This window comes from Echinops telfairi, unplaced genomic scaffold (genome assembly GCF_000313985.2).
Source record: "Echinops telfairi isolate 266 unplaced genomic scaffold, ASM31398v2 ScPeMD7_7467;HRSCAF=8505_1, whole genome shotgun sequence".
Lineage (NCBI taxonomy): Eukaryota > Metazoa > Chordata > Mammalia > Afrosoricida > Tenrecidae > Echinops > Echinops telfairi.
The window spans coordinates 29,940,491-29,956,173 of NW_022111368.1; the positions used below are offsets into that span (position 1 = coordinate 29,940,491).

Genomic DNA, 15,683 nt, shown 5'->3' on the forward strand with positions numbered 1-15,683 from the left:
GTACAACAAAACAGCAACATCATCAATCCACTGACGAAGAACAAATTAAAATATACCAAGCAAGAAAAACTTGTGTTTTCCAGTCTAGCCTGTTGTTCTGCTTTTTATTCCCACCCCCAGCCCTCACCCCCTTTTCCGGAAAGAGTTGCCAGAGGGAACTGCAGTGGGCTGCCTCTTATTTGGTTTGCACTGCAAGTTATCTCTCAGACAGACACTTCGGGGAATTCTGGCATTTGGATGGCAACTTCCCTAGTTTCTGCACTCACCTAGCGTCTTCCTTTCTAGTTGTCTTTCCAAGAGGCAGGGATGAGGGCTTGTTAGCATGCTACTCTCTCTCCCTGAGGTGTCAACACACTTTTCATTCTTGGTTTAACTGCTTTCCATCAAGGGCAATGATGATACTAGGGGCCTTGGGCTGTGTCTGTAAATGTGTCAGGGGAGGAGATTCATCGCAGCAGCAAGCATAAACAATCAATTCTGCAAACACAAAGAAGCTGATGCCCCTTTGGCCCAGGCCTAGAGCAGCTCAATGCTTCTCTTTTCATTTGTAAAATAATCAAGAAGGTAGAAAATTTAAGAAGCAATGCTGCAGGTTACTCCCCCAACACATACTCCCTGCTACTGAGTTGACAGTCAACGGTCATCATTTTAAATGACAACCAAGAATATGTATAAATAAAAACTTCCAACTGATTTTATTTTACTTTTTTAGAATCAGTCACTATATACAAAGGACACAATCTTGCAAAGTCTTTTAAAGTCTGTGATTTACAACTGGTACTTACTGAAAACGACACCTGAGTTAATAGAGCCACCTGCAGGCGGCACCTCTTCACAAAATACCCAGGTTTGGAGTCAGAAGACCTCAGTTTTCTGACACAAACTCTGTCCCTGTGCCACCTGTCAGGGGTGAAATGCAGAAAAGGCAAATCTTACTGAACGCTACCACCAAGCTATGCAAAAAGAAGTTTAATGAACAGAAAACGACATATGACTGATATTCATACACGGTGCCGGGAAGCGAAAATTCCCCAGGCAGGCTGCAGCCCATACTTCTGGACGCCTTTCGCATCTTCCAGGCTCCCTTGGATGTTCCCTTGGCATTGGTAGTGAGGAGGCCTCCGATAAGAAATGTGTGCTCAGTCATCTTCCTTGTCTTCAGGCGCCTTGACCCTGGGACCTCGAGTGAGCTCTGCAACCTGACATTCGGCAGGGCCTTCCCAGGGGGAGTCTGGGACCGCGGCGCTGGGAAAGCTGCTGCGCACGCCGAGCGTTACCAGGCTGGGGGATGCGCTTTGCAAGACCAGATTGTTCTTCTTTTTATCCACCCCCTTTTCACTGGGCTTTCACTCTCCACCAAAAGAGCCATTTTTGGCCACCTCGGAAAAACGTTTTCATCGCTAGTAAGACAACTCCCTCCTTTCTACGACTTTCTGGGTAGGGTTACAAATGAGTTTCCCTAGAGTGGCCGTGGCTAAGCTTCCAGGTTGCTAATTATGGGAGGATTCATTAAAAAGGATGGTGGTATCTTATGAGTGATAACCACCCTTCTTTATTTTCATGAATATTACAATATTAGCAGAATTTTTTAATCATCAAAGATTGTAAGTGTAGCTGAGGAGTGGCAGACATCTAAACTGGCCTCTCCAAAGATCTGTGGGTGTAGAAAGACAGAAACATCTCAGTAGAAATTATCATTGTGTCGCTGTTGCTGCTGTTCACTGCCATCATTTTGACCTCTGATTCACAGTGATCTCAGGCACAATGAGATTGGACCATTGTAATTGACAGAGTTTTCATTGGCTGATTTTACATTGGATTGCCAGACCTTTCTTGCTAGTCTTGCTGAGTCTGGGAGCTCTGCTGAAATCTGTTCAGCATCATAGTGATACACAAGTCTCTACAGAGGGACAGGGGGTGACATCACATGAGGTGCATTTTACGGTAATTGAACCCAACTCTTCTGCACAAAGGTAAGATTTCTACCATGGAACCACACGGCCCTCATATTTTCTCTTACTAGTCAGTTAAGAGAAACCACTGGAGTAATCAGTTTCAAATGTAGTTAGTAAACACAATTATACACACACATATAGATGTGCATATACACACATATATGCATATATCTATATATCATCCCATGCTTAATGACATGGAAGATCCTTCATATTATACATGAAATAATCAGATTATAAAACATATATATATATATGGCTCTTAAATTATGAAAAGATGGGGGGAGCGGGGAGGGAGGGGAAAAATGAGGACCTAATGTCGGGGGTTTAAATGGAGAGAAAATGTTTTGAGAAACTATGTACAAATGTGCTTTACACAACTGATGTGCGTATGGATTGGGATAACAGTTGTATGAGCCCCTATTAAAATGTTAAAAAAAATAAAAATAAAAATAAAACAAAAAAAAAAGAAAGAAAAGATGTTCAGCCCCACTCTTAATAATAAGAGAAATGGGAAAACGTAACTCTCATGAAATATTATTTCCCTTACCAGATGGACAAAATCTAGAAGCGTGGCAATAGGCCCCGTTGGTGAAGTTATGGAGAAATAGAGACTGTCACACATTGCTGATGTGTGACACTATTACAATCCCATATGGAGGAAAATATAACAATGAACCTGACATACTCTTTCTGACTCAGCAATTCTACCTTTGAGATTTTCTGGTACATGAGAAAAATGATATTTGTAACTGTTATTCATGGTAGCATCTTGAAACAGCAGAAAATTGAAGATAATTCAAAGTCCACCAATAAGTGACTGATTAAATAAGTGATTGAACATTGAAAAAGGACTGCTGTGTGGTTGAAAAATATTTTCTTTCAAAAGTTCTGTATGAATTGGTATTAAAATATCTCCAAGGCATATTAAGTAAAACAAAACCCAAAAAAGCAAAACTGGGTATACTTCTGCTTTATGGTACTAAAAGGGAAATGATATATACTTGTGTTGACTTGTGTGTGTGTGTATAAGATAGTACACAAGAAACAAAGAACAGAGTTCCCCTAGGAATGGAATCGGGGCAGATAAGGGCTGGGAGGAAAGGGTGAGAAGGAGTCTTTCACACTATATTCTTAATATTTCTATTTTTTGCTTTTGTTGTTGAGCGTATATACAGAAAAAGATGACTACGCCATGGATTTGAATGTCCTCGCTGGTCAGGAGGCATGGAATGCTCTACTGTGTTGCTCCCATGTTAACAGAAGTGCTCCCTGAGCAAGCACTGAACTCTTCTTGGAACAATAGAAAAACACCATTTAATTTTAAAAAGCAAATAGCATGCTGTCTGTGTGTGTGTGTGTGTGTATGTTCATATGGAGAGAGAAACAGACACACAGAGAGGTGGAGAGAATGAACATGCACACGGAAGACTGAAAGAATCTTTATGCAAATGTTAGAGCTTTTTTTAAATGAAAGTGTATTCATCTGGGTTGACTAGAGAAACAAATTCATATGTGTGTAAGATAGAGCTTTATATCAAAGAGCAATTGCATATTGAGGAAATATCCCATCCCATTCCAGATTAAGCCCATAATGTCTGATACTAGCCCATTAATTCCTCTTTAGACTCACACAGCACATGCAATGATGCTGAATGCAGGAAGATCACACGCCAGTGGGTGGGAAGTCTTGTGGATCCCATGACAATGGAAGCATCTCCTGGGGTCTGGCTGCTGTTTGTGTGGCTGCATGTGTTTTCTCAACAGGAAGGTGAAGCAGAGAGAGAGTGTGTGGTGTGCCTCTTCTGATAGCAGAATCAAGAGAGAGGAAGTTCCCAGAATCCTCATGAGATGGCCATGCCCACACAGGGTCATCGTTGGCTATGACATGATTGGCAGGCCAGACTTTACCCTTCACTCAGAATACCCTAAAGTTGACATGAGATTTTATAACTACAACGGAAGGAAATTTAGGTAATTTAAGAAGTCATAGGAATTTTCAATATACTCCATAATCTGTTCATAGCTTTTAAAGGTAATAAAGAGTTTTTTGAGTTTCTGAGAAGATGAATCAAGTTTATCTGTAGCTTTTTGTGGTGCAGATATACTTGCCTATGAGCATGGCCACAAAGAGTGAGGGCCAGGGAGGCAGTCTGGACCTTGTTCTCAGGCTTAGCAGTTGCTACATCTTTCCAGAGTTCCCTGTAGTGAACAAGTTCAGCTGCTAAACAAAAGGTCGGTGGTTCCAGCCCACCCATGGCGGTTTACTTCTGGAAAAGAAGCCACAAGAGCACAGTGACTGGGTGCTCAGCTGCCAACTGGAACGTGAGAGGTTTGAACCCATCCACCACTCCAGGGGAGAAAGATATGAGTCTGAATCCATGAAGATACCAGGCTTGGAAAACTTGTGGGCTAGTTGAAGTGTGTAATATACTGGTTTTGCTTGTTTGTTTTTTGGCACAACGATGTATCTCAAAGCTCTTACAATAGCAGTCCATAAAGCAGTGGTTCTCAACATTCCTAATGCCATGACCCTTTAATACAGTTCCTCATGTGGTGGTGACCCCCCCAACCATAAAATTATTTTTGTTGCTACTTCATAGCTGTAATTTTGCTACTGTTATGAATCAGGGGACCCCTGTGAAAGGGTTGTTCAACCCCTAAAGGGGTCATGACCCACAGGTTGAGAACCGCTGCCATAAAGGGTCACTATGAGGCAGCTTTCACTCCATGGAAATAGGTTTAAAACAAACAAAAACCCGATGGAGCAAAAGTCTAACCACCAGGAATTGGAGTCAACTTGGCACTTGGTGAATCCCTTTCTAGGGACAAGCACTATTCTAAATCAATCAATGACTAATTCATTCAACCAACCAACCCACTGCCATTGAGTTGACTCTGACTCAGAGAGACCCTATAGGATAGAATAAAACCGCTGTTTTTTTTTTTAAAAAAATTTTATTGGGGCTCGTACAACTCTTATCACAATCCATACATCCATCCATTGTGTCAAGCACATTTGTGCATTTGCTGCCATCATCATTTTCTTTCTACTTGAGCCCTTGGTATCAGCTTCTCATTTTCTCCCCTCCCCAGCCCTCCCTCATTCACGAACCCTTGATAATTTATAAATTATTATTTTTTCATGTCTTAAACTGACTGATGTTTCCCTTCCCCCACTTATCTGTTGTTTGCACCCCCACTGGGAGGGGTTATATGTAGATCATTGTGATCGGGTTCCCTCTTTCTCCCCTCCCCTCCCCCTCCCCTTCCCGTCCTGGTATCACTACTCTCAATATTGGTTCTGAGTGTGTTATCTGTCCTGGATTCCCTGTGTTTCCAGCTCATATCTGTACATGCTCTGGTCTAGTTGGATTTATAAGGTAGAATTGGGATCATGATAGTGGGTAGAGAGGAAGCATTTAGGAACTAGAGAAAAGTTGTATATTTCATCTTTGCCACCCTGCACCCTGACTGGCTCGTCTCCTCCCTGCAACCCTTCTGTAAGGGGATGTCAATTGCCTACATTTGGGCTTCGGGTCTCCCCTCTGCACTTCCCTTCATTCACAATGATTTTTTGTAGAACTGCTTCTTAGGGTTTTCAAGATAGTACATCTTTATAGGGGCAGATAGCTTCATCTTTGTCCTGCAGAGTCGAGGGTTTGAACTGCTGACCTTGTGGTTAGCAGCTAAGGAGCCTATAGCCACTTAGCTAACTGGAGAAAATTCCAAGCAGACTTGAAGACTAGGAGTCAGCAGGGAAAAATGGGAGAGTTCAAGTAAACATCAGAATCAAGTGGTAAACACTGTTCTTTGTTCCTTGTCTACTGTTTTACCCACATAAAGTTAACACAAAGACACATGGATTATTCTTCTCTTTGAGACACAAAATATAGTGTATGCACACTGTTTGTTTTTTAACTTAATATACTCAATCTTTCAATATTAATTCATAATGAGCTTTAAAACATTTTTTACTACACAGTGTGCCTTTTTATGACCATGCAATAATCTGGTAATCCCTCACTTATTGGTGGACTTTGAATTGTCTCTAATCTTTTGCTGTTTCAGAGTAAATCCTTAAATAACGTTTACATACATCATTGTTTACTCAGCTGTAAGAACGATTCCATCCCAGATCATTTCTTCTGGGGGAACTGTTGGTGTTATCGTAATGAAAGTTTTTTTGAGAGTTTGTAAAAGCAAAGCCCAATAAATAGTGCTTAAACGTGTATTTATTTTAAAAGTAGAGAACACACTGTGGTGGACTGAGTTCTGCCTTTCCAAAATATGTGTTGGAATCTGAACTCCTTTAAGAGTACCTGGGTGGATGTAATCCCATTGGGAACGTTGATCTTTGTTTTGTTAGTGAGGCGCTATCCAGTGAAGGTGGGTCTTAAACCCACTCACGTTTGATATTTAAAAAGAGTCGATTAGGCTCAGAGGAAAACAAAATGCAAGCCCACCGCCATCAGGCTGATTCTGAATCAGTGACCCTGTGTAGCATTTCCTAGACCATACACGTGGCTTTTCTCCCATGGAGTGGCTGGTCAGTTTGAACCACTGACTTTGCAGGTTGCGGCCCAATGCACAATGCCACCAGGGCTTCTTAGAGAAGCAAGCCTAAGCGATGGGAAAGAGCCAGCCTCACAGACATCCACAAGGAACCAAGAAATGCTGGGCCCCCTAAAGTGTTCTGAATCGTGACTTGAAGACTTCAAGAAAACAAATGGGTTCCTTTTCAATCACCCATTTGTGGATTATCTGTTACAGCAGCACTAAGAAACATAGACACATGCATTCCAGAAATGCCACGAGTCATCAGTTATCACACATAGGCTTAACTTGCAGTAAACATTCACATTAGTACCACTGAGCTCAATAAATAGAACAATATTTCACTTTGGAAGGATCCACAAGTCTCCCATCTCCTCAGAAGTATCTCCTTCCCTCTCAGAAGAAATAAGCCCATCTTCCCTCTCTGGATGACTACTACCTTGTTTGCATTTATCCTTTTGACACTTTCTTACACATTCCAAAGCCATTGATTAATATGGCTTAGAGCTATTGATGAGAGCCATCCACATTTTTGTATGAAGCTACTTTTTTGTTCATTTTGCCACCTGTAAAGTGTCCCATTGCATGCAAACACCCCATTGCATCCATCCTTCTAATGATGTTGGCAAGACCTCCAGTTTGGGGCACTGGGAACAATGCTGATGTGAACATCACTTTAGGTCTATTTGAGTGCATATGTGCATGACTTTTTCTAGCTTATTTCTCCTTGAAGTGAAATTGATGGGCTATGTATTATGCACAGCATCTTCTTTTCTAGATGTTATCAAAGTGTTTACCACCAGGAATGATTACATTTCTTCCGGCAGCATATCTTCACCAAAAGTTCCAGTTTGGACTCAAGTAGAAAGGAAATATTTTGGAAATGTTGATGGCAGCAGATGTACAGGTGTGCTTAATATAATTGAATACTGGATTGTCATGCGATTGTAAGAGCCCCACAATAAAATGATTAATTAAAAAAAAGCAAATAAAGAAAAAAGTTCCATTTTTGTCAGCCCTTTTAACATTTGCTACTCTGATGGATGATTGGCAAAGTTTCATATAATTTTAATTTGCAATTTACTGCTGATAAAGGAAATTGAGTGTCTCCTTGTTTATTTAGTGGTCAGCTGGACATTCTCTTTTATGATGTGCATGCTCAAAACTTTAGCTCATTCTTTTATTGGATTACTTGTCTTTAATAGTATTTAATGTATAGATGAATAAAGATTTTGAATGATGACTATCTAGGAGTGTGTGCTCATCATGCAGCCAGGAGGCAAATGCAGCAATCTAAGACTTTTAGCCCATCATCATTACCTAATTAGTTGGCACAAATTATCCAATAGACAAATTGGGTTGAAGCACCTGCCCATCATAAACACCATATCATAAAGCGCTGCCAGTTGTCTGCTAGTGGGACTGGAGTAACTGGTGATGCTAGCAACAGTAGTTAGTATTCATCAGACTCCTACAGCATGACCAACATGGACGGAAGTGGGCTGTCTCATTTACCTCTCTCATTACTTCTACCTGGGATGTGCTAGTAGGCTTGGAGGCTTACATAACACTGTGATGGGGCTGGGAGTCAATATTTCATCTCCCTCCTGAGTGCCCATGCTTATCATCCTACCTCAATGCAAGTTCCTTTCTGGTTTCTGAAGGAAATGGTAGAACATAATTCTTAGTCTTAATTGATCAGAATATATTTAAGTACTTAGTTTAGAGTTGGTAAAATTGAATTTCCCTAAAAATAACATCATAATGTATTATGAAGGATACTGACAACAGAAAGTCAACTTCAATAAACCTTTGTAGCACACCTGACTAAGGAGCCTGGGTGGCATCAGCCGTCTGTCATCCACCTACAGGTTGGCAGTTCAAAATGACCCAGCAGCTTGACAGAAGAAAGTTCTAGCACACTGCTTCTGTGAAGATTGCAGCCAAGAAAGCCCAATGGAGCAGTTCTACTGTATACCACACGAGATTGCCAAGACTCAGAATTGCCATTGCCACATACGCACGTGAAAGACAGACACCGAATAAGGAAGGCCAGAGACAAACGGATGCCTTTGAATTGTGCTGGAGAAGAACACTGACAGTACCAGGAACTGCTGAAAGACAAACTGCCTTTGGAAGAAGTACAGCCAAAGTGCTCCTAAAGTTAAGGATGGCAAGAATTCCTCTTTTATACTTTGGTTATTTTTAGGAGACACCAGTCCCTGAAGAAGGACATCGTGCTTGGTAAAGTGGAGGGGCAGTGGAAAAGAGAAATACATGGAGATATATGGAGATACATGGACACCGTGGCTGCAGCAGGAGGCTCAGGCACAGGAACAATTGCGAGGAGGGCACAGGACCGGGTACTACTTTGCTCAGAGGGTCGCTATAGGTCAGAACTGACTTAATGGCAGCTAACAACAATGCATTAGATGTACATCACTTAGGTCTTCATTGAAGTCAATATATGAATGACAGCTATTAAGTCATTTGACTTACTGTTAGATCTATGAAATATTCACCTGTCTTGGATATAAAAAACTGTTTGTAAGGTGTGTACTTAACTTTCTCTAGAGAACCAGGTCTTTATCCCTGGTTTCTAAAAAATCATCTCTAAACTCTAGTGTTTCCCAAGTGATTGAAGTGTTTTTCATGGAGGGGCTTCAGATCACCCTAGATGGTCTGCTAAGAAGGTAACTCATGTAGGATAAGGGCTGGCCATGTCAGAAAGATCCACCACCAAGTCTTTGAGGTCAACCTCAAAGGAGAGCAATGGGTTTGGAGACTGACTTTTACCAAGTGCACAGTGGATCACTGACTCACTGAATCCTCTGTATGTAGTGAAACTCGGGAAAAATCTCCAGACATTGAAGCTCAGATGAACTTCCTTGTTGATAGTTGAGATTGTGACGCGAAGGAGGGTAAAATGTCCTTTGTGACGCAAAACTCCACCTTGTGGGCCTTCCCAGCCCTTGCTCTCTAAGTCTTGACTGTGTATCCTTTTTGCTATAATAAAACTCTAACCCTAAATGTAGAACTTTCTTGAGTTCTGTTAGTCATTTTAGTGAATTGTCAAACCCAGCAGGTCATAAGTTTGAATATCCTGGATGACTCTGAACTTGTGGATGAAGACCGAAGTCTTGGGCAGATTGAACAGTCTGGCGCACAGTGTCAATTCATGTGTGACATCAGCCTTGGGCAGGTGGGGTGAGTAGGATGAGAAGAACCCCGTCTGCAGTTGGTGTCAGAGGCTGCCTAGTGTGGGTGTCAGGAGACACACAGACTTCACCAAGGCTCATTGAAGTGATGAAATAATCACGGATAGGCAACTCAGTCAGGCATCATTAGTAGTTAACCTAAATTATCACAGCCCAGCAATAAGACCATCCAATGTATTCTTAGAATCTCAAAGGGACTGCCTAGTCATTAGTAAACATAAAGACAGGGAAAAAAATGTTCAAAAGTTCTGAACACTCCTATTTCTTAGAAAAGACCCCAGAGATTTATGGGGAAATAGGTCTTCATTTCCAGGTCAAACTGTGAATTTGCTGAAAGAGGTGAAAAAACGGTGGGAATGTTGAAACGGAAATTAGAGAATGATATTCACCCTTTGGAAGCATCCCAAGAACTATGACCTGACCTGGGTCCACATAGTGTGAAGGAGTTTATAAGATGAGCTTTCACGTAGAAGTTTTATTTATTGATTGTCTTTTGGGGACACCTTTGACTTGAACGTGTTCACAGGTCTTGGACAGCCTGTAAAGGTGTGCTGTTTCTCCCACTGAGACTCTGCTGAGGCTTGTAGTTCCATGTGAACAAAAGGGGAAAAAGCATTCAATATCCCTTGACTTGAGCATTAACCCCCTGCTGCTCGATCAATTACATCCCACTGTCTGCATCTGGAAGGCAAAGTCTTTTGAGCATTAGGTAGTACTTCCTGGCAAGGCACGTTTGACGCACCATGTCCATGAGACAAATGCAACGCGCTAACCCTGTGCGCCACAGGCTTTGAGACCCTCTAATCTTGGGGGTGGACCAGTGTAACACATCCTTTTAACATCTAGTAAGTTTAAAGGTCTATCATGATTAGATAACATTCGATAGATTTGGGTCCGTAAAAGTAAGTGACCTCTCATAGGAATTTAATGGCTTGCAATGTAAGAATACATTATCTTTTTAAATCTTCACAACAATTGTGTGTGGAAAGCAGTGCTTTATTTGTCTGCATCTTAACAAGATGGAATGAGAGTATGAGTCGCTCTGATATTTGCCCAGGGGCACACCAGCAATAGTGTAATTAAAACACCAATCTTCTGATGCTAGCAACTGGGTTCTGTTCCTTTCACATAAAAAAAAATCTAAGATTGAAGAATTATAGAGGACTTTTGTAAGTGCCACATTATCCATGAACTCTGAGGCTAGAAAAACTGACGTTAATGAAGATGTCCTAATTGCGGCTTACTTGATCAGAACAGAACAATGAATGAGCCATTTCAGGTTAAGAAGTCTTAGAATTTATGGCAAGGTCTGCTTTGAAAATCCCCAGCCAAGTATGTAAGGAGGGGCCTCTAACTCATAAAAATCTCAATGCACCAGTCGATGCTCTCATGCATTCCACAACTGGAAGTCCTGGAAGGTAGGTGTCTTTGATCGGTTTCCTCCAGGAGTCCAGTGTAAGCCCCTTATTTGGAAGAAGAAAGAAACACCTATAGAGGATGGCACAGTGGTTATAGGGAAGGGAGTGTCATCCAGGGTTACAGGAGTGTAATCTCAGGAGGCAACACTGGGGACTGTGCAAAGTTCACATCTCAGAAATGTCCTACCCAAGGGGTGCAGAACCACAGGGTTTCTATGCCAATGCCCAACACTCATTGCTGAGGGCTACTGGGGAGGGAAGGTCCACCACTCATCTACCAATTTGTCAGACGAGGGTGGTTTCCGTGTGGTCATTATGCTGAAAGCTATTCAGCCAGTATTTCAAATACAGCAGGATCATCAATAGCGGGTGAGCTTCAGTGGCACTTCCAGGCTAAGACTAACTTGAGCAAAGGAATTGAAAGACCACTTCAGAAATGCTAGTCACAGAAAACTCTACAAATATGAGTGAAACATTGTCTGATACAGGACCAGAAGGCGTGTCCCTCAGGGTGAAAGACGCTCAAAAGATGACTGGGGAAGACTTGCCTCCTCAAAGCAGAGTCAACGTCAATGATGTAGTTGGAGCAAAACATTGGGATGTTCATTGGTCGATGAGGGATGACTCAAAATGATAACAGCTGCAAACATGTCTCAAAATGAGAAGAAACAGCTGAAAACAGCTGTGAACCTTAATAACAAAAATGTGAAATGGATGAAACATTAATCTAGCAAAATTGGAAGTAATCAAACAACAATATCCTGGGTGTTAGCTGAAATTGCTTGATATTGGGCATTATGTGTTAAGGAAAATCAGTTAATATTGATATTATTCATTTTTATGCAACAACCACTTAAGCCAATGATAGGAAATAAAGGAATTACACCAATTACTGCAGTGTGAAATTGGTTAAACATGCAATCAAAATGCATTGGCAACTTCGTGCACTTCAAATGTAAAATTTGGAATCAAACAGGAAAGATCAATAGTTAGAAAATATGAATTTGTTGATAGAAATGACACTAGGTATTAGATGATAAAAAAGCTAAAGATCAATGACATGTTCAATGTTCATTACCAATATGTCTTCTCAACTGGATGCATAAGCAAATGTGGTGAAGAAAGCTCATGGTGCCCGGCTATCAAAAGATATAGCTTCTGGGGTCTTACAGTCTTGAAGCAGTCATCTAGCTCAGAAGCAACAAAGCCCATATGAAAGAAGCACACTAGCCTGTGTTATCACGAGGTTTTGAAGGGATCAGGTATCAAGCATCAGAGAACAAAAAATCATATCATTGTGTACTCACCTTCCCAATACGATCTCTGAAAACAAATGGGTGGATAAGCAAATCTGATGAAGAAGGCTGATGGTTCCCAGCTCCCCAAAAATATAGCACCTGGGGTCTTAAAGGCTTAAAGGTAAACAAGCGGCCATTCAACAAAGCCCACATGGAAGAAGCACACCAGCATGTGTGATCACGAGGTATTGAACGGATCAGGAAATAGGCATCAAAGAACAAAAAATAAAATCATTGAGAATAGGGGAGTACAGTTTGGGACCCAAGACCCATCTGTAGGCAACTGGACATTCCTTTACAGAAGGGTCGCGGAGAGGAGACGAGCCAGTGAGGGTGCAGTGTAGCAACGATGAAACATACAACTTTCTTCTACTTCTTAAATGCTTCCGTCCTCCGGCCCACCACCGCACTATCATGATCTCAATTCTACCTTACAAATATGGCTAGACCAGAGGATGGACACTGGTACAGAGAGGAACTGGAAACACAGGGAATCCAGGACAGATGATCCCTTTAGGACCAGTGGTGAGAGTGGCGATACCTGGAGGGTGGAGGGAGGGTGCAGTCGAAAGGGGAAACCAATTACAAGGATCTACATATAACCTCCTCCCTGGGGGATAGAAAACAGAAATGTGGGTAACGGGAGACACCAGACAGTGTAAGATATGACAAAACAATAATAATTTATAAATTATCAAGGGTTCATGAGGGAGGGGGAGCAGGGAGGGAGAGGAAAAATTAGGAGCTGATACCAAGGGCTCAAGTGTAAAGCAAATATTTTGAGAATGATGATGGCAACAAATGTACAACTGTGCTTGACATAATGGTGGATGTATGGATTGTGATAAGAGTTGTATGAGACCCCAATACATGATTTAAAAAAATAAACAAATATCTCTTCAACAACATAAATGACAAGTATATATGTGGACCTTACCAGATGGAATACAAAGAAAGGAAACAGACTACATCGGTGGAAACAGTGATGGAGAAGATCAATATCATCAGTCAGAACAAGGCCAATGGTCAACTGTGAAACTGACTGCCAATTGTTTAGTGATAAGTTCATTTGGAAGCAGAACAAAATGAAACCATTCCACAAGAACAAAATATGACTTGATAAAGAATCAAATATGACCAAATACAGGTAGAGAATCTATGACAGAGAACTAAAATATATCCCATCAGGATTTACAGACTCTATCGGGGACTGATTTCATACATGCAGTGGTAGTGACCAAATATTAAAAGAGTTGTGGGATGTATGAAGGAAGTATTAAGTTCAAGAACTTAATACACAAAGAGAGCAAAACCCACTGCCATCAAGTTGATTGCAACTCATAGGTTTTCTGAGACTTTCTAAGTCATTAGGAACAGCCTTATCTTCTCCTGAGGAGCTGCTGGTGGTTTGAATTGTGAATGGTGCTGTTATCTGTCCAATGATTACCCTACAGCACCACCAGGGCACCTTAAAGAGGGCAAAAAAATCACTAACAAGGTAGGAAGGGAAGATGGCGACTGAGTAACACATACAAGAGGGACGCCACAGAAATCAGCCCAGGAGTTACTAAGAGGAAAATTTAACACTGCTGGATTGCAGGAGGAGCATCATAAAGATAAATAGGCACAGATCCACAAGGTTTTGAGGGGCTGGGGACTTTTGGGTTTACCACAGTGGAGGCTATCTGGGGTTGGACCTTAGCCCTGCTACTGTCTCGGCTGGAGCTGGGACCATTTGGTACCAGTGCAGGGGCTTTATCTCAACACAGCCACAGCTTTCTGCCACTTTAGGGGAGGGATTAAACCCCGGCAGTCCCAAGGGCAGTGATCGGGGCTCAGCTATATTGCTACTTTTGTTTCTCTCTCTTCTCTCTAACCCCCACAGTCTCAGTGGGCTTAGTTTTTTCTTTCTCCTCTATGTGTCTTCCCTGTTCTCTCACAATCCATTGCCGACTTCCAGACAACTCCCCTTAGCCTAGGGCATTTATACCTGCCCCCTACTCAGCTAGGTTAGCTCCACCCTGCGCAGCACAGCCGAGGCTGGGGATAGCCAACCTCCACGGGGGATAAATTACCGGGGAATTCCTGCCTGTATGGCTGGGGAAGTTCCTATTTTTCCTCTGTTGTCCCACATGCTAAGGAATGTCCTCCCACCTACCTCAGTGCTTCACTTGGCCTAAGGCAGCTCTGCCAACACTCGCCAAAGTTGCATGCTGATGCCAGAACCTCTGGCCAACCTTCTTAGTGATCTACCTGGCCAAGGCAATTCTGCCCACCGTTCATGGTGTGCTATACCAAAGCAGGCAACCCATCAGACTTCTGGGGCACTCCCCTGATAGGGAAGCCAGAGGAGGATAAAATGGTAGGTTAATTCCATAGTGAAATTAGCTGTAGGCAGTTCGAGAAAGCATACACATTGGCTCTTAATGGAGAAAAGGGCATAGAAAGAACAAAGTAACCCAGGCAGCACAGGAAAGCACCCATAGCAATTTCAGAGGCATCACTACTCACACTTTCTCATAAATCTTTCGGGGATGCTCCGGCCATTCAATCATGCACACTACTCTGTTGGGCATGGTCTCAGTGGTTGAGTAGTAGCCCTGGGGAAAGGCAAGCAGGAGAGCCAGCACCCAGATAACACAGATGACTACCTTGGTAGCCTTGGCTGACAGGCGAGGCTGGAGCGGATGGATGATGGCCATGTACCTGTAGGAGAGAAGAAAGAACAAAGTTCATTCAGTGTGCTCCCTGCCCTTCTGCATCAGTTAGCACCTGTTTTCCCAGTCAGTGAAAGATTCCTGAAACCCTTTGACTCTTGGTGATTTTAAAAAAAAATCATTTTTTTAGGGGCTCATACAACTCTTATCACATTCCATAAATACATCAATTGTGTAAAGCACATTTGTACATTCATTGCCCTCATCATTCTCAAAACATTTCCTCTCCACTTAAGCCTGTCTCCCTTCACCCACTTTTCAGTTGTCCGTCCCCAATGGAGGAGGTCACATATAGTTCCTTGTAATTGGTTCCCTCTTTCCTACCCACTCTCCCTCTACCCTCCGTGTATCACCACTCACACCACTGGTACTATAAGGATCATCCGCCCTGAATTCCCTGTATTTCCAGTTCCAGTGTACATCCTCTGGTCTAGCAAGACTTGCAAGGTAGAATTCGTGTCATGATAGTGGGAGCGGGGAGGAAACATTTAGGAACTAGAGGAAAGTTGTATTTTTCATC

At 42.2% G+C, this 15,683-nt stretch overlaps 1 protein-coding gene across 2 annotated transcripts in view; it reads right to left on the reverse strand.

The window, feature by feature from the left end:
- The window catches only part of TACR1 (tachykinin receptor 1), a 208,316-nt gene that overhangs the window by 88,958 nt on the left and 103,675 nt on the right, over positions 1 to 15,683 (reverse strand). For both annotated transcript variants that reach the window (XR_006679453.1, XM_004704374.2), the window contains exon 2: positions 14,958 to 15,152. Coding sequence is in view for 1 of the 2 variants with exons in the window: in XM_004704374.2 (XP_004704431.1) it covers positions 14,958 to 15,152 (195 nt within the window). In the remaining variant the exon portion in view is untranslated. The remainder of the gene's footprint in view (positions 1 to 14,957; positions 15,153 to 15,683) is intronic.